Source organism: Alligator sinensis, unplaced genomic scaffold (genome assembly GCF_000455745.1).
Source record: "Alligator sinensis unplaced genomic scaffold, ASM45574v1 scaffold23_1, whole genome shotgun sequence".
Classification (NCBI taxonomy): Eukaryota; Metazoa; Chordata; order Crocodylia; family Alligatoridae; genus Alligator; species Alligator sinensis.
The window spans coordinates 3618210-3641902 of NW_005841890.1; the positions used below are offsets into that span (position 1 = coordinate 3618210).

A 23693-nucleotide genomic window follows, 5' to 3' on the forward strand; every position below is an offset into this window, starting at 1 on the left:
CAGTCCTGTGATTCTATAAAAATAACTGACTCGATTAAGGTTCCCCTAAGAAAAGGCACTATTTGTGGACCTGAGGATAACCAAATCAGACTACCGTTATTCTGGATAGGGTAAGTGATTGTCTCAGTTCCCTTCCTAAATCTTATACCTTTGTAACTAAAGGCAATAATGTAGCGTCCTAAAATTCTCTTAAAATCAAGCTACTTTAATTAAGTAATCTTGTACATTGGGCGAGTCCTTCACTTAACAAAACGTGGTAAATGTTCTTCATTTCAGCTTAGTTCAATAACCAGTTAATTCCAAGTTGAGACACTAAGGGAATTAAAAAAAAACAGGAAAGTATTTCCTGTTCTAGTCTATAATTAAAAACTAGATGCAAGAGTCTGAGATCTACCAGTTATAAAAGCTTAGGGTATGGTGACCAGAACTGTCAGTTTAATGCACTAAATTATTGAAAACACTTCAATTAATATGCAAAATATGTTTTGACAAACCTTTCTTCTCCTGTGCAGCGCTTGTATCAATTTTATTAAACCAACAGAAAAAATGTAAAATGCTGGCTTTCTGTATTTTAAATGACTTACAGCTTTCATCCACAGGAGGCTTGCCACAACCACAAGGAATAAACAACCCCCCCCCCCCCCAAAAAAAATCACTGAATAATTTAGAGAAATTCACTACATTCTAACATAATAAAATGTAAAATGTTAAGAATATGAGTAAATAATAGAATAATAGAAAAAGCGGGCTAAAAGAGACCTCCGGTAGTCATCTAGTCCAATCCCTTACTCGAGGCAGCATCATCCCTGTCCAAGTTATTCCATACAAATCCTGGTCTAACCTATTACTAAACTAAAACAATAGACCCTGTCACACACCCACAAGGGCTAGCACGCTAACTGCCAGGGGTAAATCGGGCACAGCAGCAGTCAGTGTTCTGCTGCCGTAAAGGTTGTTCAAATACACTCGAGATCTAAAGAGGAGGGCCATGCCTCCTACTACAAAAGAGGGCAAAAATCCCCACAGTCTGTACCAATCTGACCGCAAGGTAAAATGCCTTCCTGACCCTAAATGTGGCAATAGGTCTGACCCCAAGTGAAGGGACAAGACCCTCAAGCCAGGAACCTTGAGTTTTTAGCCCCAGCAGCAATACTGGCACACCTCAGTCAAAATCTCCAGCCTTGGCTATAGCCAACACTTCGTGCTTTTGAGGAAGGCAAGGTAGAACCACCCCACCCCCCCTCCACCAAAAAAAGCAACACACCATGGTTCACGTAGCTGTATTACTGCATCAATACATTTTCGATATAGCAATCTGGTAAGCACACATATGCACCAAATGTATTAACTGCCTAGGCTTATTTAGACACTGGCACGCCTTAAGTGTTGCAAACCAAAGGTCATTCACTTTTTTAATGGAAAAGTACAAGAAAAAAGTAGAGAAAAAAATACAAATGCAAAACAATTTAAAAATTATTTAAATCACAACTAAAAATCAGTCATTTAAATCACTTGGATTTAAAAAAAAAAGTAATCCACTCTGGCAGAAATATAACAGAATAAAGGGATGAAACTAAAAAGTGACAATTGAAGACATCTCTCTCATAGTGACCTCTCCTAAACACTGTAGAATAATCTCGCAGAAGAAATAAGGAATCACCATTACTTTGGATATTTATTATTAGGGAGCACAGATGCTGGAAAATATAATTTCAAGAAAAATCTGACATTGGCAAGGAAGGAGTCCCACTCCAATTGCTAGACTATCCAGACTTGCAAAATCATACGTTACCCAACAGCAAAATCCAATATGAAAACTCTTAGCGTACAATTCCATTGCCTCAAGTACCCACTACAGAAAAGCACCAGAGGAAAACAATCTCCCTTTATTTCTAAAATGATTTGCTTTTGTGCGTCACCAATTTGTATCAGCATGGCACAAAATCACCTTTAGCATTCTTATCCAGTTAAACAATGAAACAATTAAAACAAAAGCATGAATTTTCCTCCCAATTAATTACTGAATAAGATTCATTTAAATAAGGCTGACATTTTTATGTTCATGTTAAATATGGAACCGTTTCCTCTTTCCTACAGTTGCAAGAAGCCTGGTATTGTAATCAATCGGTAATTAAAGATGTACACGTACTCAAGGTAGCATGATAATACAAACATGTAATAATAAAGCTTCACCCTGCATGAGAAAGGTTTAACTATCTAGTAAATTAGAATCAAAAGAAGATAAAATTTGTTCCATCTGAAAGATTGGTTTATATATTTTCTGAAAAGCACAAAGGTATTTTTCGGCTTACGGGATTTTTTTTCCTCCAAGTTTCACTATTTCTAAAAATTTACTTAAAGGTCCAGTGTCCAGGACGCAGGCAATTTTACCAACTTCTTTCTCCTATACTTGCTCTCCCTGTCAAGACTTAGAAGAGCAAGGAAACATTGTAGGATACGTTGATTTGTTTTTAAGGCTCTTATTTGAAATCAGAAGAGGTCGGTGGAATAAGTCTCAAGGTAAACGCACTAGTGGAAATAGAAGATTTGAGGGGATCCAAGCTGAATAATAGATGCAATTTAAATATGCAGCATCTCTCTCATTATTATTATTTACATAAACACTCACTTCATATATTAAATTTGCACACAGTGCAAAGGCAGAGTTAACATTAACAGTTAAATTTGCATAATAATCCCTGAAAACACCTTGTTTCAACCTGCTGAAATTGTCAATTTTCAGCCACCTGGGGTGAAAAACCTTCCATGCTTGTTCTTTGTTGCACATCAAGCTATTTTCAAGACAGGAAATAAGAAAAAGATAATTTGCTTTCCCAATGGCATTTATTCACCATCATTCTTTTGAAAAATATCAAGATTCTCCAACATTGGCTAAGAGGAGCTTAGTATTAAAAGAGAAAGTGTTGGCGTCCTTTTATTGGCCCTGCGAAAGTCGGGTTGTAAGGCTACGAAAATCATTACTTCTTCAAGTTTAGCGCGAGATCTGCTTCTGAAATCTCAGGATGCTCACTTCCATGTGCCATTATTAATGTGTATGCTATACTCCTTTCCTTGAGGGCTAGCAAGTTTGATTTCTCTCCACATACCCCCTCCCCTTCCTGTTTTATAACTGGGTTCCCAGACCATCTGCTCAGATCACTTTAGTTAGAAATCAGGCAAAATCCCAATCTTTAATATGACAGAGGTCTCGTTAATTTAATTTGTATTTCTTAGATTTATATCCTGGCCTATGCACAAGTCTTAAAGTGGCTTACAATAACACATCCCTGAAACAGGGATCTCCAATTCCCTGACCCCATCCTCAACCACTGCCTCCCAGCCCAAACCCATACATGAATAAATAATCCTGCCAATCCCAAATGCCACTTATATCCAGTTACAAGAAAACCTTTCCCAGACAATTCCTAAAGCAGGGCCTCAGCCCCGAGTGAGATACACCCACATTCCCCCCACATAATTTTATATAAACAGCCAAAGTTCTGTATTTGACCGTGCTGCCTGTAACAACTAGATTGCACACCTTCCTATGAAAAGGGTAGAACCTAGATTTCTCAAGATTACTCAGGTGTCTAGCAAATATCTAAACCAGTAAAGTGTTGCACAATACCCTCTCTAGTGGCTGGTGCATGTAGGGGATAACATGTGGCTGGTGCATGTAAAGGATCTGGCCTGCGTGGATCCCCAAGGGTCAGGAAATTTGGTGGCAGGAGAGCAGTGGCAGAACAGCCACCCCTCCCCGCTGCCAAAAGTCCAAGCCACGCAGGGCAGGGCAAAGCAGGACAGGGCCAGACCTGGACCCATCCCTGTCCCCCCACCCTCTCCAACAGCCAGATGGGAACCAGGTCGTGCGCCCTTCACTCTGTCTGGCCAGAGGGGGCATGGTCCGATCCCGACATGTCCCACAGGACCAGGCCATACTCCCTCTTCTCCTGAGCAGCTGGGATATTGAAGCTTTATTTTAAAATCAGAAAAGAAATATGTGCACGCAGGCGCACACACACACACACACGATAGCTTTCTATAACATAGATCATTCCTTTGCTGAATTCAAAATATTCCATACATCTTTCTTTTAACAGGCCCAGGGACTTCTGTAGGTGATCCTTCTTAAATCAGCTCTGCAACTATGATTCTCCACATGGAAAAGAGCCAAGGCTTTTATAGAATGCTTCCCTAAACAGAATTATTTGCAGGAAAGAAAGCTCTCCTCTGTCTCCCTGGGTGGCTGACAGTTTGTCTAATCAATCAGATGTCTGTCTCTCCCTCTCTCTCTCACCTACACTTTTATCAGACCCCCACCCCACAGTCTCCACTGAAATGTCACTAGTGTCCAAGTCAAACAATTCAGCTTTTTTCCTAGCACATTAAACCAATGGTGCTCAATCTTTTTGTCTGGCTGGCCAGATGGGCAGTGCCCAATCCCTCTGTGGGCCAGATACAGAGGGCTCCAACTGACTGCGCAGAGGTGGGCAGGGGTCATTCTGACCCTGATCCAGCCACACGGTGGAAGGGGGGCTTGGGCCAGCCCCACCCTAGCCTCACAGTGGGGAGGGCCCATGATCTGGGCCTGGTCTAGCCCTACAGGGGAAGGAGGCACGGCCCAGCCCCTTGAGAGGAAGAAAAATGGCACGGCCACAACTGGACCAGGTGGTAAGAAGGGGGTATGGCCTGGCCCGGCCCCCGTTGTGGTGAAAGACAGAGAGGGCGTGGGCCGCCCCGAATCATCTGCACAGGAAGGGGGAGAGGGGGCATAGCCTGAATACAAAGGAGGAAGTGGGCATGGTTCAGCCCCAACCTGGCCAGGCGGAGAGAAGGGTTCATGTTTCAGCCCCATGGGATGACGAGGACACAGCCCAGCCCCAACTCAGGGGTCTGGAGGGCAGGGGCAGGGAGTGGGCATGGTCTGGCAGTGCATGGGGCAAGGTCCTGCGCCAGGTCTGCCCTGCCCTACCCTGGGGGGCTTCAAATTTTGGCAGCAGGAAGGGGTAGCAATACTGACACTGCTCCCCCTGCCACCAAATTTCCTGACCTGCAGAGAGCCCTGTAGGCCAGATTTCAAGGCTCTGCAGTCTGCATTTGGCCCATGGGCCAAGGGTTGAGCACCCCTGCTTTAAAATTTACCATGAGCTAATTTCAATGTAACAGCTGTTGTCCTTGAAAGCAAAGGAAACACAATCCCACTCCCTTCTAGAACATATATACATTGAGCCATGTTTTAAATATGTTTATTTAAGGAACTTGTTGAGCATTATTCTGCATCCATCACGGACTCATCTTAATATTTTAAGTTTTCCACTGTAAAAGGGTGGTAAATCTCAAAAATGAGAATTCCGATAAATAAGATATAAATCTAAACTATTTAAAAAATAAAACCAAAAAAAAAAAAAACACTTTACTTTCAGGCTCTTTAATTCTTTTGAGAGTTTTAATCAACATTTGAGATTTCCATAATAATAATTCTAATATTTGTTAGGCCCTGATTGCACAAATGCATGTCATATAATTGCAGCTTCACACACTGGACTTTAAAAACATGGAATAATTAAAAATATTAAGTGACAACAGTCTCTCGAATAATATACTTAACTTTAGATTGCCAATACCAGTTCAGAAGCTTAGGTTTGCAAAAAGAAAAAATGAAAACAAAGCACTAAGACATCTCATGATACCGTGACCCATTTGTACCCTCCTTCAGGCTTCAACCACATGCTACAAAACCAGTATCAGTTACTGTTTTTGTGAAGCTGTTTTCTGAAAAATCTTGTAATACAAAACTGCCCAATTTTGGTACTGCCAGGGACCATACTCTGGCCAGGCCACACACAGCTGAGTGGGCTTTGCCAATGGCACATAGTCCCAGTACCAAAAGCATGTGATCCCTACCCCCTCCTGCATGGACTGTACCAGCAGCATGCAACCCCCCACCACAGACCCTCCACCTGCCATGCCACAGTGGGAGAGGTAGCAGCACGTTAACTATTCAAGCGACCGTATATGGGACAACAGTTAGCCAGACCTGCTGTATATAAGAACACCCCCGTAAAACCCAAGAATGTAACAGACAGTCACTTTAACTATCTCTGGCGCATCTTTCCCACTGTGAAGTAAGTCTGCCACAATCAATTCATTAATCAGCTTCAAGGGAAACAATTTGGATGCTGCTTTGTCCTTTTTCCATTCTTAGAGCAGGACAAATTTTCTCAACCCTTTCAGCCTAACAACCTTTCATGGGAAGTCAGAAATGTTCGTGGTTCCTAAATACTTACTACAATGAGGGGGGGAAGAAGAGAAAAGAGTAACTTTTAGATGAGACAAAAATTGGCAAAATATAAATGACCCGTCTTCCCTGTTATGTATTACAGAGCAATCTAGAGTGTTTGATAGAACAGTCATAGAAAATGAATTTCAATATACATGCATGAACACCCTTTATTTAGACCCATACAAAATGTTCTGCCTTTCGCAATACTAACCAAATAAATTCTGGAAATTTCTCCCGATTCGTAATAAATTTCAGAATATAGGAGGGGAAAACAAACAAAAACAAAAAGAATGACATCTTACTACCCATTTTACAGAAAATAATTTTGCTTAAAGTGCAATCCTGAAGATAACACAGACTCGACTAAATAACTTAACAGCAATATCCCCTACTGTAAATGCTAAATTCCAACATTTTCAAAGCTTAAACTTGAGCAACTCCAAACCCTGTTTAGATGCATAAAGAGTAACCTGATTTTCAGAGGTACTGAGGACTGACAACTTTGGGGAATAAGTCTGTGCAGAGGTGATGAATTCTGTTTGATATTGGGGAGTCTGTGTTTCCGTTTTCAACGTAGGGCCTATTTTTCTTCTCTTTTGCCTCCAAGATAAGCTAAAGCCTATAGAAAGTGCTACAAGATATTCTTCCATGTAACAGCAGACTAACTACTTAGGATCATCAAAAACTTTCAGCATCATCCTTTGAAAGATGTATCTTTAGACAAAAAAGGCTAATGCCCAGGCAGATAGGTTTTCAGAGTTTATAGGGGAAAAAACTTCTAACAAAGTGACTGCTTGATACATAATGAAATTGCATCATCATGTAAACAGGAAAAGAAGAACAGAAGAAGGGTGCATAAGATGAGAAGACACGGTTCATGTCTGTTTAGAGGCTATCGCAATTGCACAACAAAATTCTGTCCAGAGATCACCAGTTTGAGATGCATGCTGCAGCCTGCATTGAAAGTCACTGTATTTGACGCTGGTGATGCATCATTATTTTGCTGGTACTGTAAGGCAATGCTATGTGCTGTTGCCAGGCTCACTCATTTTGAAGGTCTAGGCCTAAGCTGTAGAAATGTGGCTAAGGCAGAAGGGTCTCAGAAGCTCGTGCTGGGTGACCGTAACATGAACCTTCGTAGATGCGGCAGGCAGCTTGTTAGCAAAGCAAAGGAAGACATTCATATATTTAATTAGACACAATCAAACAGAGTACAGAGCCGAAAAGGAAACACTTTAAGGAAGAACCATACATCAAATAATCCAAATATTCTATATAGTAGCTTAATTTTAAAATAATTCGGAGTAGTGATTAATGTAACCAAGTGTATTGAATGTTATTTTGCTATAATAGATGTGTTTTTGTTAGACTCCTTCGATAAACAGTAAAAACCAAGCAGCCTTGTCTTGAACTCAGGTGGAGGAATAGCAAAGCAATGTAAAACAATAATTCCACAGTGGCAAGGGAAAGGAGATAAGAAAGCCTTCCTTTTGCTCCTCTTGCTTTCACAGGGATATAAATCCCAACTAATTGACATTTTCTTGGCCCCCCCAAAATCTAGTTCTGAAAGTTTCAGTGGAAGAAAGAAATTTAAGTAAAACCATCAGCGATCGTTCATTAGAATAGTAAAACGAGCCATCTATAAATATTAGGCATAGGCTGGAAGGAAATTTGGATGTATACTTTTTGGACTTCTCCAAAGGTCAAGTCCCTAGGGGAACAGAAAAGCCTGGCCAGAGGACCTATTTTCTCCCCAAATCCACAGCTATATAAATATGGTCTTTATTGATCTAAATAAGTCCTTGCTATTGCATGTCCAAATAAAGCTTCCAGGTTGTAACTGAACAAGTCTCATTGGTCAATAAATCCCCTCTCACCCAGAGTTAATTTTAACTGTAGCAGTACTGCAGACTACGACACTTTATTAGCAAGTCAACTGGTGACTACTTCCAAGGATGTCACCATAGTAGCAAAGTAAATCTGCCAGATTTGCGCACACCAGCTTTCAAAGCACTACCTCAACAAGATCCAGAGCTATAACAGTTCAATGGTATCCACATCGTTTGGAGCAAATATACAGAAATCCTGGGCCACACTTCTTCAAAATGAATCAAGCTGCGCATTCCAGTATCAGAGCACTACATCTGCAAGACAATGAAGGCTGAATTAAGGTCAACTTTCTGTAGTGGATACTGAAGAAACACTCATGAGAAGATGTCAAGACGTGGAAAAAAAATATGCACACAACATTTACTGCGAGACTTGAATGGAATGCTTGCAAGTTGTAGCCCATATGTCAGCTTACAAGAAGCTATAGGCAGACAAAGTTCTTTAGGTAAATTCAATATCTTTTATTAGACCAACTAAAATAAAATTTATCCAAAGAACCTTGTCTGCCTATGTCCGTAGATCAACACGGCTAGAGCCTATACCGCAGAGAGCTGTAAAAAGTTCAACAAACAGGGTCGATCCAACCATTAGCTGAACTAGGCAGTTGCCTAGGGCACCAAAACCGGGGGGGGGGGGGGGGGGGGCACAAAATGAAATGCAGAACAAAAAAACAGGAATCATTCTAAATAACAACCCTGGCTGGCTACGGCTCTACCTTTGTCTAAGACCTTTGGTTCGGTAAGGGGAGAAAGACCTCTGAAAAGATCTTAGAGGAAAGATCACTAGAATCGCAACTCTTACCTTTAACTCTCAAACGGACTTATGAGAAGAGCATACTGCTGGCAACCTTATCCTAATTTTTCTCTGTATTAGAAGCAATGGGGGCACAGAGGTACACAGTTCACCCAGGGCGCCAATTACCCTTGGATCAGCCCTGTCAACAAGAAGAAAATGCCACAGTAGCTGCTTAAAACAGAGAATCAAGTTGATCAATGGTGGGTGCCTCTACACACGCAATTTATGCGAAGCACTAAATTCAGGAGCTTACTGCTCCAGAGTTTATTGCTCCTGGGTGCACCGTTTGAACATATGCCCAGGACAGCAGCACATTGAGCCAGGTTGCAGGAGCCCCGGCTAGCAGTGGGTCGGGGGGGGGGGGGGGGGGCCTGGGGTGCCCGGGACCCAGCTCAATGTACTGTGGAGGGGCTGGCTGTGGCATGAGGGTGCTCCAGTGTGGGAGCTGGCCAGTAGGCAGACCCTGCAGTGAAGCACCCTCATGTTCCAGCCAGCCACATCTGCATCTACACATGAACTGCTGCAGAGTAAAAAAAAAACTCCACAGGAAGTATTTACAAGCACTATCCTGCTGCAGGGTGAATTAGTTTACTCCAGCCTAATAGGGTCGTACGTGTAGACACGCAATGTTTACTGAGGAGCTAATTAGCCTCCGCTGTAAATACCTTGTGTAAATGCACCCAGCATATCTCTGATCATGTGTTGCAACCTGAATCATCTTTTAGGATTTATGGCCTCAGAGAACTCACCGTTGGCAAAATAATTTTGTGTTAGGAGTTATTCAAGAAAGAATCCAACAAATAAAAGCAAAAGTGCAAACCAGAATAGACACCTTTTTGGAGAAAATTTGATGGGTTCTCACTTGTTTTCCAGAATTGGAAACCAGAGTGCTCTTAAGCAGCTTTGGAAAAGGTTTCCTTCATCTTTGCTTCATCAATGGGTGGTCTGTAGTTTGGTCAATACTGTTTTTGGGAACCTTGTATAGCTAAACTTAGCTGTTTTTTCACACTTCAGTGAGTGAGGTTCAATACAATGGTATTGAGAGTGTTCAGAAAAGGCACCCTTATCATAGCTACAACACAGCAGGCACAGGCATGCAGATGTTGTCATGCAATAGACATGTGGTAGGAGATTTTTTTTTTTTTAATTTAGAACCCCAGATATAAATTGCCTTAATACTGAAGACATTTTTTATTCTTTTAAGGTAACAACCAATATTAATTTATTCTAATTCAACTGCGGCCCCTATTTGACACAAGCACATCTTCAATAAAACAGTTTATGCATAGATCCCCTGGTACAAATTAAAGAATTATACATATTGGAACCATTAAGAGTTTGAAATAAACAAACCTAATAACAAAGAGACAGAAGAGAAGAAGGGGAAAAAAAATACTTTTAACACATTGTGTTACTATGCATTTGTTCTAGAAAAAGATACAAACAATGGAACAACTTTTCAATCCAACAAATCACTAAGCAATTATAGTTAAAAATGCTTTTAACTATATCCACTATTCCCCATGCTATTTGTACATTATGTACACTTTTCAACTACAAACTGAACATAGTAATTGATCAGAAATGTTGAGATGTCCTTGAAAGGAACAGGATTTTCAAGAACTCTCTCTCCCATTAAGCAACATAAAATAAATGGCAACAAAAAGTGTCTAGTGGAATAGGTTTTCCAGCTACACTGCCATAATATCACCTAAACTGTAAGCTGCAGTATGCTTGTGAAGAATTTCAGGTTTTGTGGGGGAATAAAATAAGGTACAATTGATGTATTTCTCTACAAAAAAAGAGAAGAAACTGTTTTTTATTGCCTCCAAGGTGTCTCAGTTTTGTGGAATAAAATTAGATGTTTAAAAGAAATGAAAATGAAAACAAAAAAAGTTCAAGCTGCATGCCTTTTTTTTTTTTTTTCTTTTCCTTTACAAAAAAGCATGGAGATGTGAATTTTCATTTAGTTTAATAAAACATTTTTCAGACAGCAGTATAAAATTTGGTAAAACAGTGCTACTGTAACTTTCCAGATTTCAATAAAGGCCAGCCACTTACTACAATTGCTGATCAGCTATTCAACAAAAAAATATATATGTACTTATACAAAAGTCGATGCAATAAAACATTCTTACTGACCAACAGTTTGGTCTTTCAAATACCAGCTGCCTGGCACGGTAAAGCCTGCAAGACCATTTTCCTTGCAGAATTAACTTGACTGATTGCACCTAGGTCTACGAACCTCAGTCAGTCCAGCCAAGGTGTGTGAAGTCATACTGAAGTGCTATCTATACTCTCCCATGCTCTGATGTCCTTATTGGCTACGGACAGATATTACACATCAACCGGTTTAAGTGATCAGAAATTGGTCTAAACCTGTAACAGAACAGGTGTTCAGTGCACATAAACCAGTTTGAAAATGGCTGACACTGGTTTGTGATAAATCTGGTTGAATGTAGTATCAAACTTAACTGACTTGGGTCAAACCAGTTTACGCAATGTCTGTCCCAGACCCCTTGCTGGTTTAAGTTAAACCAGACTTCCCCAGCATCCCGGCATGCTCTCTGCTCCACAGCAGAGCTGGTCCCTCCCCTCTGCTCCCTGGCTGGAGCTCAGCAGACTGTAGGCATCTGCCTGTCTTCCTCCTGCTCTCCCCCTCTCCTCCCCACTCCCTGCTAAGCCAGGATCCCCTGTCCCTTCTGCTTTAACAGACACCTCTCAGCATTACGTAGCAGACCACATGCTGGCTACAGTCTGTGCTGTGGAAGACAGGAAAAAGGCAAAACCAACAGGTAGCTGGTAATGTCCCTCTGTTGTTTTCTTAATGGGTTGATAAACACTGTGTTATCAATTCCCTGCTGGGCTGGTCAGAAGGGGGGGAGGGGACCCCTCCATAATCAGAGTATCCTGCTAGGGCCTGACCCACCCCCTTAGTTTAGCACTGTAAGAGGGAAGAGAGGGCTTCTCTAGTGCCTCCCGGTGCCTAGCCTGAGCCACTGCAGGCATGTGCATGCATTTCTGGGATGTCTGTGCACTTACAAACCGATTCAGCCTAGCCAGATTAGACTCACCTGGAAAGATTGCATCAATTCAGGCTCAAGCTTTCTGAACGTCTGTCCCTAGCCACTGAGGCAACCACCAGCCATGCAAGTCATAAGGATTTTTTCAGGCACATTTCATGGTTTTTTATGCTGATGTAAACCTAGCTACTCTGTGAAACTCTCTTCATTAATTGTGAAAAAACCTCATCTGTCCTGTGGGGCATATGGAGGGAGAAGACAGGGTACAAAAAGGAAACAGATGTCTTTTTGGACTGAGGATGCAGGCCAAGTGTACCAAGTACCAGGATGAGCAAAAACAGCTTCCATGTCTTGCCTACAGCTGCACGTAAGTCTGCTAGTCCAGGTTGGAAGCACTACAAAAAATTAAAATTAAAAAAAAAAAAATTTAAATCAGATGAAAATGTTTTGTGCTTAGATGAAGAGATAAGTCATAACATGGAGACCCAAGTTAACACTACTTGCAAGGCCTTCTACTCGCAAGCAAATTTAACTTCATCCCTGCTAGTTTGTGAATATTGGCTACTAACGTACCAAACATACAACAGTGCATTCATCTCTGGAGGAAAGTATTAATGAAAATGACCAAATATTCCAAAAAGGACGACTTTCCTACTGTGACTCAACTGTAATAATAGACACAGATGTCTAAGTTTTGTAAGTTAACAGTTTTACTTCTGCAGATTCATGGAAAAATCTCATTTAATCCACAGGAACATGAACACTGAGATGCGCTTGCATCTTCCACAACTACAGGTGAAATGGCTTGCTTGCCTTGTAAGGGTTTTTGCCCCAGATAAGAGAACTTAATAGACTAGTATGTCTTTGACAAGGCACAAAAAGTTTGGCAGAACAAGTAACTTGAAAAAAAGAAAACCTAGTAATAATTTTCAACCCTTCACCTAAACTCCTTAGGTAGCCTTATACAAGTGGTGTCAAACATGCAGGCTGCAGGCGGGATTCAAGCCACAAATTTGTATGCTCCAGCTCATAGGTCTCTGGACTTAGCCCATCACATGGGATACAATAGCCCTGGCCCCTAGCACTGCATGCTGCACAGGGGGTCAGTCCAGGGCACAGACTACATGTGACATCCCACCAGACTGTCCATGCACACTGGCTCCATACACTGGGCCTGGGACTTGCTTAGTATACCGCATTTTCAGTTTTTACCAATTTTTACTGGTAAATGACCAGATTTTTCTACTGAAGTTATTCGGTTTTTACTGATTTACGCCCATTTTTCAGTTCAAAGTTTTATAACCAGACATTGGGGGGGGTGAGGGAGGGTGGCGGTGGCCATGCAGCAGCCGGGGGCTGGAGCTGATGCCTGGAAGCACGGGCCTTCCAGCTCTGAACCCAGGCAGGGCAGGAGGGGCTGCAGGAATTGCTCCCAAGGCAGGTGGGTCCCAGCTGCACCTCAGTGGCTCTGTCTGCAGCCCTGTCCTAGACGCTGGGAGCTGCGAGCCCCACTGGGGGGGGGGTTGGAGGGAGAATGCTGCACCCAGCGACACACCACTCCCCCTTCCAGGGGCCAGGCAGGGCCACCAGGTACCGGTGCCAGGTTCCCCCACCCTGCATCCAGCCACACACCACTCCCCCTTCCCCCACAAACGCCAGGGCAGCCCAGCAGCAGGCTGCTGCAGCAGGGACAAGCTGCACTGCACCCTGTGCCCCCTGGGGCTCTGCTTGTTCACACTCACCCCAGACCCTACTGCAGCAGTCCCGGGAATGGCTGAAACCAGCTGTGGAGGGAACTGTAAGTGGGCACGGGGCTCTTACTGCCACATGCACCCCGGACTGGACCTGATCATGCCACACGGGGAGTCAGTCCACCATAGGCTGCATGCAGCACCCTTCAGAACCAGTCCCGAGTGCTGGCTCTGCATAGCTCAATCAGGACTGGTCCTGGAATCGGCGTGCAGAGCTGGTCTGGCTGGGCATCACACACAGCCCACACCCTGGGCTAACCCTTGTGCTGCATGCAGCGCTGGGTCCAGTCCACACAGAGTGCACAGTGAGCCCCAGAGAGTATGTGCTGCATGCAGGCTAAACCCAGTGCCACAGACTGTGCATACAGCACAGGGGGTACGGCCCTCAGACTGCACTAGCAAACCTCATCTGGCCTGCAGGGCTCGTAAGTCTGACACCCCTCCCTTATACAATAGGGGTTCATAAAGACATTGCCATAAACATGCACAAAATAATTTAGGGTACCCTTTCTCAGAATAAATTGCCTTTGAAGAAGCATGCATTCCTTAAGGAACAGGAAAAAAATTGCATCTAGAAAGAAAGAAAGAAAGAGATTGCTATGAGACTGGTTAGTTTCTTAATGCTATTTTATCTTTATCTCTAGTCTCCCAAACCATCTTGTTCTGTGTCACTGCCCTTAAGGTTGACTGGAAGCTGGGCTTATGCTAAATAACATTCTCCTTTTAATTCCAGCTTTCAATGAACAGACTGACTGTAAATTCTAAAATGCTCCTAATAAATGAAGCAGTGCATCAACATTAGATAACTCTTAACAACTTAGCTAAAACTAAGCACAATGCAAAAAGGCAGTTAATGTCTCTTTTGCCTAAGTAACTTTAATAATATATCTAAATAACATGCCATATACTTTAACACTAGAAAACAAAATAATTTAGCAAGTCATAATGATTGCACTGCTGTAAGTAAACTAGAATTTTTCAGTAGCTATTTAGAACATCATTTTCTAAATTTGTCCATCTGCTATTTGCATATGGCTCTCACTACCTCCCTCTTCTATACAAGAGCATCAGGGCAAGGGATAGACATTTAAAAGCCAGAGCCTGAATTGATTCAACCTGTCCAGGTTAGTTTAAGCTGCAGCAGGAAGCACCGACAGTGGGAGGGGGAGGGGCCACTTTTGCCCTGCGCACCTTGTGCCACCGCTTTTGCATCTGCTCTGGTGCCACCATTGCCCCACGAGGCAGCCCAGATGCAGCAGTGATGCAACGAAGATACAGGGCAGCCTAGTGCCAGCTCCGGGCAGCTGCACCACGAAGCACCAGCAGTAGGAAGGGGAGAGGCCACTTTTCTCCCTGTGCTGAGCAGCAGTTTCTCCCATGCTGCTGTTGCTCAGCCTGGATGGCGAGCCTGGAGCCAGCACAGAGTGCACGGGGTGAGGGCTGCATGCACTGGTACCCACCTGTACCATGAGGCTGGGGCCAGCGGCAGCAGCAAAGGAGCTGCTGGGGCCAGCCTGCCAAGGAAGGCAGTCCCACCAGAGTAGCGCCAGCCCAGCTGCGTGCCCAGAGAGTGGCGCCTCAGCCTGGTGGGACTGAGGGACCTGCTGGGGGCTAGACAAAGGCCCTCCACAGGCCAGATCCACCCAGCCAGCAGCATCTGGCCGTAGTATCACCTGGCCGCTGAAGTGAAAAGTGGGGAGCAACCACGATGGGGGCAGGAACCGCTGTCACGGTTTCCCTGAGCAGAACCTCTTCCCGGCGGGGGGGACCATGCTGCAGGGCAAGGTAAGCTGCTGCGGGCCACAGCGGCACTGTGGGGGGCTTGGAGAGCTCTGGGCTCAGTGCTGCAGCACGCAGCCTGCCACAGCTCTGTCCACCCTGCAGAGGAGCCCCCCACCAGGAAGGGACTCGTGCTCTCTGACATCATGACAGGGGCTGCTGCCCCCACCACCAAGGGCTCTGTCCCCTCCCACTGTAGCAGTAGGATGAGGGCATGGCTAGATGCTGTCCAGCAGGGCCCTCGGGGTGGGGGGAGGGGCAGGGATGGTGTTAACATCTGTTCTGTTACAGATTTAAACCAGTTTATGATCTTAAACCAGTTTATATGTAAGGTCTGCCCCTAGCCATAAACTCCACATTGCTTGTTCTCATCAGTTATACCTTGCATCTCTACCCAGGATCCTCACTTCTTCCAACACTAAGGCCCTCCCCTCCAACTGCTCTATACTTACGTTGACCTTTACGAGCAATCTTAGTCCTTCATAGTTTCATAGTTTTAGGGTCGGAAGGGACCTAATAGATCTTCTAGCCTGACCCCCCGCCAGGGCGGGAGAACAACAAAAAATCCTAAAAACAAAAACGGGACTCAAATGAGTCCAGCCAGGTAGGCATCCAGCCTCTTCTTAAAGATCCCCAGGGTAGGGGCCAGCACCACCTCCCTTGGAAGTTGGTTCCAGCTCCTAGCCGCCCTAACTGTGAAGTAGTTTTTTCGGATGTCCAATCTGTACCTCCTCTCCATCAACTTGTGCCCATTACTCCTTGTTATGCCAGCGGGGGCTAGGGGAAACAGCGTCTCCCCCAAACCCTTCTGGTTCCCCCTAGTGAGTTTATAGACGGTCACCAGGTCCCCCCTCAGCCTTCTCTTGTGGAGGCTGAATAGGTTCAGGTCCCGCAGTCTCTCACTGTAGGGTCTGCCCTGTTGTCCCCGGATCATGCGGGTGGCCCTCCTCTGGACCCTCTCCATGTTGTCCACATCCCTCCTGAAATGGGGCGCACAGAACTGGACACAATACTCCAGCTGCGGCCTGACCAGCGTCGCATAGAGGGGGAGGATCACCTCCCTGGCTCTACTCGAGATGCACCTGTGGATGCACGATAAGATCCGGTTAGCCCTGCCAACCATGACCTCGCATTGTCGGCCCATGTTCATCTTGGAGTCAATAATGACACCAAGATTCCTTTCCGCCTCCGTGCTCTCAAGTAGGGAGTTCCCCATCGTATAAGTGTGCTGCTGGTTCCTACTACCCAAGTGCAGCACCCTGCACTTGTCCGTATTGAAACACATCCTGTTCCTGTTTGCCCACCCCTGTAACCTATCCAGATCCTTCTGCAATCTCTCTCTCCCTGCTAGCGTGCTCACCTCCCCCCAAATTTTGGTGTCATCAGCGAATTTAAACAGGTTGCTTTCCACCCCAGCATCAAGATCGCTGATGAAGAAATTGAACAGCGCAGGACCCAGGACCGAGCCCTGGGGGACTCCACTACCCACCTCCCCCCAAGTCGAGTATGAACTCGACTTGGCCATCCCCACTCTTTTCATCCCCTACACCTGTTGCCATAAATCACCTCCACTCCTCCCATACCACTAGTCCTCAACTCACACTAAACCTCATCTTTCACAGGTTCTGTAACATTCAGTCTGCAGACAGACTCTTCATACCTTACTCCTTCAAACTCCTCCACATCCTGTCAGGCCTGAACTACTTTTGTTTTTACACTGGCTCCACAAAAGTGTCCTCTTAAAAAGTCATCTTCTCTTATTCTCCGTCTTCGGTCAGACCATAGGGAAAGTTGCCTTCTCCTACTCCAAACAATCTCTTCACTCTTCCCATGCTTACTCCTCCTTTGAGCTCATTTGACATTTCTCTCCTCTTCCTTTCCATATTCCTAGCATTTATCACTTACTCAATTCTTCTACATTAGCCTTCCTTTCCAATTTTGACTCCTTCCCACACTCTCCACACTTATCCTCAGCGACCATAGCTTCCACGTTAGTGACCCTAAGCTGCATGTTTCCTTGACCTGACTAATTTTACATTTAAGCTGCAACTCTGATTCAGGGTTTACTCTCCAGAAATGATAATGCATTCATCTTGGTCCTCATTAAGCATCATTCTCTCTCTCCCCCCTGCTCTCCTCCACACAAGTCTGTCCTCTTAAACCATTGCCTGTTTTTTTCAGGTTACCAATCAGCTCCACCCTCACCTGCCTGTCATCCAGCCTTTCTGCAACTTCCAGTCTATCATCCTGCTCTTTCCTCTGCATTCAGCAACCATCTACCTTTCTTCCATTCAACTCCTTTGTCCCCCTCTGCTATTGCAAGGTCTGTACCATCAGCCTCTAGGACTAGGCCCAATTTATCTATCCACTTCCTACATGCCTGCTCTGATACTAAGGAACATCTCTAGTACAAATAGCATGGACAGAGTCTTTCATCACTACAAATTCATTCTTTCTTCCTCCCTTCTTCATTCCTTTCTGACATCTTCTTAACTAAACCACTCTTCTTCTTCTTCAACTTAACTGAATCTCAGCTCAGCAACACCAGCTGTTTCTTTCCCATCCCCTGAGTTTGCTTTTCTTTTCGGTTTCCTGCCCTTAAAAAAGGCATCTCATCTTCCTTCCTCCAACGCTACTGATGATTCCACAAGGTACCATCTTAGGCCCTCTCTCTGCATCCTCTTCACTCTACCTCTGGATAACCAGCGCTGCAGTCTTTGGTTAACTACCGGGATCCGCCTCTCCCTCCTCAGCCCGTAGCCCGAGACTGGGGGGGATCGAAGAGAACACCACCTGCGCCCCCAGACCCTTTAGCCCCGCTCCCAAATCCCTGTAGCACCTCATGACCCAGCTGGGAGCGTAATTTTGGAGTCATTTTTTATGAGGCAAGACCCAGTGCAAGAGGGTAGAGATGCACCTATATCGGATCAGCACTGATATGAAGAAAATTTACTGCATCAGAAACCGGCCTGATGTAGCCAATAATTTGGCCGATAAATGCTTGTGCACGCGCATAGCCGCAGCAGAGCACGAAGGCAGGGAGCACAGCCTGACAACTTGAAGAGCTGTGTGGAGCCAGAAAGTCTGTTGTTCGGGAAGGGGAGTGGGGAGGGAAGTGGAGTGGGGGGGCAAATCAAGGGCTGGGAGGGGACTACAGTGAATTCTGGGGTGGCTGCAGCCCTCCAGGTAGCCCCCTCCCCAGCACTGCCACTGCCCGCCCCAAGTACAGTATGGGCCAGCCCCTCCCACTGGGAAGACCCCTGGCACAGTCCCAGCTCATAGCTGCAGCCACCCTGCCCCATGCAGATCTGGGAGTACATGCCCCCCATGCCTCCCGGGGTGGACACAGCGGTGGAAGCCGCCCCCCTCCCTGCACCCCCCGGATGAGCCATGGCTCCATCCTGCAACCCAACCCCACTCTGGCTGGGAAGTGCCTGCCCCAGCCCCTGCCCGAGACCCACTCCTCTCTCACTGCAGGGGCCTTGATCTGCCCCATCACAAACCTTCCCTTCTCCTTCCCCTCCACCACAACAGACTTACCAGCTGCACACAGGTCTTCAAGCTTCCACACTGCATATCAAAAATCGTATCAGTATTGGCCAATATGCCTCCTTAAAAATTGGCTATCAGTATCGGGCCCCAAAATCTCTATCGGTGCTCCCCTACAGGAGGGAACACTGCACCACCAAGGCCACCAAGGTGAGGTGTGGTGTGGTGGTGGCACAGAGTAGTGTCCCCCACTGCTACCAGGCAGGCAGGGGGTACTTCACCTTGGTGGAAAATGGTGGTAGGGTACATTCTCCTGTGCCAGATCCCACCAGCTGGGGCAGAGGCAGCTCCTAGACACAGGTGGTCTGGGCAGGCTGTAGCCCCATTCCCCACTGTGCGCAGAAACCTGGGAGGGCATGTGCCCTCTTTACCCCCCCACAATTTATTGCCTGTGCCTCCCACCTCCCCCAACATGTGCCCACAGCCCCTTTTCTCCACACATCCACCCCCTTCCTTACACACTGGGGGCTGTGGTCTGGGGGCAGTAGGTCAGGAATGAAGGACACTGGCAAGGCCAGGGGTCTGTGCATTAGGACTGAGGGGCACAGGCAGGGGTGGGGCACCAGCATTTTAGGGCTGCTCAGCACCACAAAGCAGTGGGAGTGGGGGACAGTTGCAGCTCGACCTGTGTCTGAGCGAGCGAAGGGGACAGGTGAAGTAAGCTCTGATTTTACATGATTAAAAAAAAAAAAAAATCAAATGCCAAAATACATAGATATGGAGAATTTATTTTATTATAATGATTAAGGCACTGGTAGGCTTCCAAATTGTTTTAAAATTGTAAATATATCAATAAAGCTTTCTGTTTAATGGAAAAAAAAAACAGATTTGGGAGACTGTAATTGGAGAATTTGGGATTTTTTTAAATCAGAGAAGTTTGGATTTTTAAATAGAGAAAACAAGGATCCCTGCTTATCTCTCCTTTACTCCATGTATATAGTTGTTGTTTCTTGTCTTAAAAGTTAGATTGTAAACTCTGTCAGCTAGAGGTCGAACTTTGTACAGTCCTAAAAACACAACTAGAAAGTATAAGGGTTCCCATAATAAAAGTAAATAATTATAAAATTGTAGAAAAGTACAGATGGACAAGGGGAGGAGAGATAATTGGATTCTCTCCTGATCCTTATAGATCAATGAGATTACATTTGCATCAATGTAACTTTAATTTATATTCCCCTTCACTTTCTAGTACCTTTAAGAAAAAAAGAAAAAAAAAAAAGGGTCACAACACTAAATTGACCATCATTTTCTTTTTTGGTTTTGTTTTGTGTGGGAGAGGAAGGAATGGGAAAGGAAGATGGGAGAAGAAGGCAGTGGGAGAGGGTTAGTTCCCCCCGCCCCCCGCCAAAGAAGTAATACTTCTGGTGGATACAAACTTGTATGCCAGATTAAAAATCAAAGTGCTTGTGTAGCCCAAATATTTCTACATTTGTGAAAATGATTATTTGTATACAGAGGCAAAGAGATATGAAGTTGTCTGATATGAAGGAAAGATGACTAGACATCAACAAAACGGTCAGGGAATTGCAATGCTTAAAGGTGAACTTGAAAGAAAACAGCAGAGGGACTTTTATATTTAATTGGAGGTCTTAAAATCCACAAAACGACATTTGGGGTTACATGTTACTCATTTGAAATTTAATATGATTAACTCTCCTAGAGTCTGTGCACTTATGCATAATTAAGTGAATTCAAAAGAAAATATTTTTTAAAGTACTTTTGAATCCTGAAATCATAATTTCACTCATTCTAAGAATATGCTATACCCTGTGTGAAATTTGCTTCTGTTCATGAGCAGGAATTTTAATTTTTTTTAACACAACTTTTGCTAAGTAGCTGTCTTTTTGAAAGCCCTTCTGAGAGTAATTTTTCTGTAGATAAAGCTTTATTGGTTCAACTTTAGATTTTCCATATAATGTTCCCATAATGAGCAAATTGGAGTTGATAAAACCTCTGAAAATAGGATTGTAATGGAAAACCTAACATGCTCTTTAAGGTAGCACTGAAAAAAAGTTATAAAATGTTTAGGTTGTTCGTGTTTAGTGGTGTCCCCAGGCAAACCATCAAAACCCAGAAGAACAGTGCAATTTTATTTTATTAAGTATATTGAACAATTTTCCCCTCTCAAAACAACAACTGAGTTGTTCATGCATTTCAGTGGAGAGACTCAAGGCTGACATTTCAGTACTTCATTCTATGTAGTCCTTATAGGAAACTTACCTGTTACTGGCTGTCAACACAAAAAAGGGAAGAGAAATTGGTCATAAAGAGCCAAAGCCAAATGCGTTTTAAATGGATAGATAAAGTACAGAAACTTTGTACAAACAGCCTCTAATCTCCTCTTGCAAAAAGTACAGAAATGTACTTCTCCCTTGAACTCGAAAGAGGGTGCTTCAAATACCATTCACTTTAAATAGGATCAAACATTCCCTTAGCAGCCAGGACCCCTTTCAAAAGAAGACTGGTCTTTTGAGACTACGTGACCGAACAGATCGTATCCAAATTTGCATAGAATGCCTCCACAGCCTTGTCCTGGGAACTGCAAAGATATGTGGTCGACTTGAACACCCAGAGAGAAAACAGAACAATGCTACTGGCCTGAAACTTTGTCCTGAACTCCTGTTGAAGAAAACCGACTTGAGAAGAGCCCGAATATCAGAAACTGAAGGCCTTGTTACACAGTGGGCAGCTCCTGCCTCTTAACCCCTGGACCATCTGCAGAGCCGGCCTTAGGGGCGAGTGCCATGGTCAGGAGGACACTACACACGCATGCGCACACCCATGTGAGCAGCCTATGCTCACAGCAGAGCTCTCCCTCCGCCCCACCCTGTCCCAGCAGCAGTGCCCAGCCCAGCCCGTCCCCTGCCTCCAGCCGCTGTTCAGGAGGAGCCAAGCCAGGTATTTGTGGGCAGGGTGGTAACTGCTTCAGTACGCCCACCTTGCTCCTGCACAACGGCAGCAGTGCCTGCCCACTTGCCTGCCTGGCATACTATGCCACTCTGCCTTCCCGCAGGGCTGAGCCCCACCCCCCTGACCGCCAGCCTCTGCCCCTGACTGACATGGGGAAGGGAAAACCAAAATACAAATTCACCCAAGGCACAATTTTCCCTAAGGCCAGCTCTGTCTGCCCATTAACACTTGAAACTGGTTTTAAGCACTTATGTGGTGGAAAGGTACACTACAGCAGGGCAGGATCATCTCTGATCCCTACTACCCAGCTCATGTTCCTCTAAGATATAGCCACTCTATCTAGGCTACACCTTGGTGTAAAACACCTGCCCCCCTTCTCTGCTAGCCCAGATTGGGCCCACTGTCCCCCCCTGCCCTCCTTACCACTCCAGGTCTCCACTCACTGCCCTCTGTCCCCCACCTCCACTTACTTGTGCCTGCCTATGCTGTCTGTTCCAGGGGAGTAGGCAGGAAATGGTTAAATCTTCCTGCCCAACCTTTGCCACTCTCTGGGCTGGGCTTAGCACAAGAGAAGCAGCCCAGCAAGGTTAACCCTTCCTTGCCTGCTCCCCTGGGACAGAAAGCTGGGCAGTTACAAGTAGGCGGAGGCAGGAGGGAACCCAGGGGCAGGGGGAAGGCGAGAATGGGCGAGGGGGTGGCATTCGTACCTTTCTGTCTTCCACACTCCTGCTGGCCTGCAAGTGTGAATCCTCCAAACTCGAGCCAGCACTAACACTGATCAACATCTGTGCAGCTCACAGTTCAAGATGTAATTAAAGGACATCGGTAGGCTACAAATCTATTTCTCTCATACCACTCTCATGCCAACAGACCTAAAGAGAGAGCACACAAATCCCATATTATTTATGGCTCCACAATAGGATTATACCCTCTAAACCATTCATCTAGTCCTACAAATCTGTAATAAACTGCTGTATATGACTCACTGGTTAAAAACTTATTTTCAACTAAAGGTTCAAACTAATCTAATACAGTAAAAGCTGTGTTAACTGGCATCCATGGGGAATAGGGAGCGTCGGTTAATCCAATATGCTGGTTACCTGAGAGGCATCTTTGCCTGTTCGGGTCACCGCCCCTCCTGCCGCATCTGGTGCACCAGGGCTTTCACTCCCTGGCGTCAGCGTGCCGGGGGACAGGAAGTGGAGCCCCATGCAAGCTGTTTTTTCCCGGGCCGTAGCGAAGTGGCAATCTGTGAAACCCAAAGTGCCACGGTGAGACTTTTGGTTTTACTTTTGCTTCAATCGGCATGCCAGTTAATAGAACATGCTGATTAATAAAGTGCCAGATAGCACAGCTTTTGCTGTAGTAATAAATATAAGTAATGAAAAGTGAATTACATCTTTTTTAATTGCTAATTTTTCTAACACCAACTCAGTTTTTCCAAACAGGTAAAAAAAACCAACCGCCCAACCTTTTCTCTTTCCATCTATAATTTAACCTTGACAATAGCCCTTTACCTTTTCAAATCACATTTTAGTCAATCTATACAAAAAAATGAAGAGAACAAAGGAAAATAGATAAGCTTGGAACAAAGTTAGTAACAAAATAAAAAAATAAAAAAACCTCTTTCCATCAAACAAATATAATTTCAGATAATATAAATATATTTTTACCATAAGTAGTTTATAGATAGGCATCTACTTGATTCCTGCT

The 23693-nt window shown here is 44.7% G+C and overlaps 1 protein-coding gene across 5 annotated transcripts in view; it reads right to left on the minus strand.

The window, feature by feature from the left end:
• Positions 1-23693, minus strand: part of CTNNA2 (catenin alpha 2) — an 862138-nt gene that overhangs the window by 836418 nt on the left and 2027 nt on the right. Inside the window, exon 1 of one of the 5 annotated variants that reach the window (XM_006018010.2) lies at positions 14248-14289. The exons of 1 other annotated variant lie outside the window; for it this stretch is intronic. In XM_006018010.2, the coding sequence (XP_006018072.1) occupies positions 14248-14281 (34 nt within the window). In that variant the 5' untranslated portion in view covers positions 14282-14289. Of the gene's footprint in view, positions 1-14247; positions 14290-22687; positions 22843-23080; positions 23217-23693 lie in introns of those variants that run through there. 3 more of the 5 variants (XM_025197145.1, XM_025197144.1, XM_014517084.2) reach the window with 3 other exon arrangements.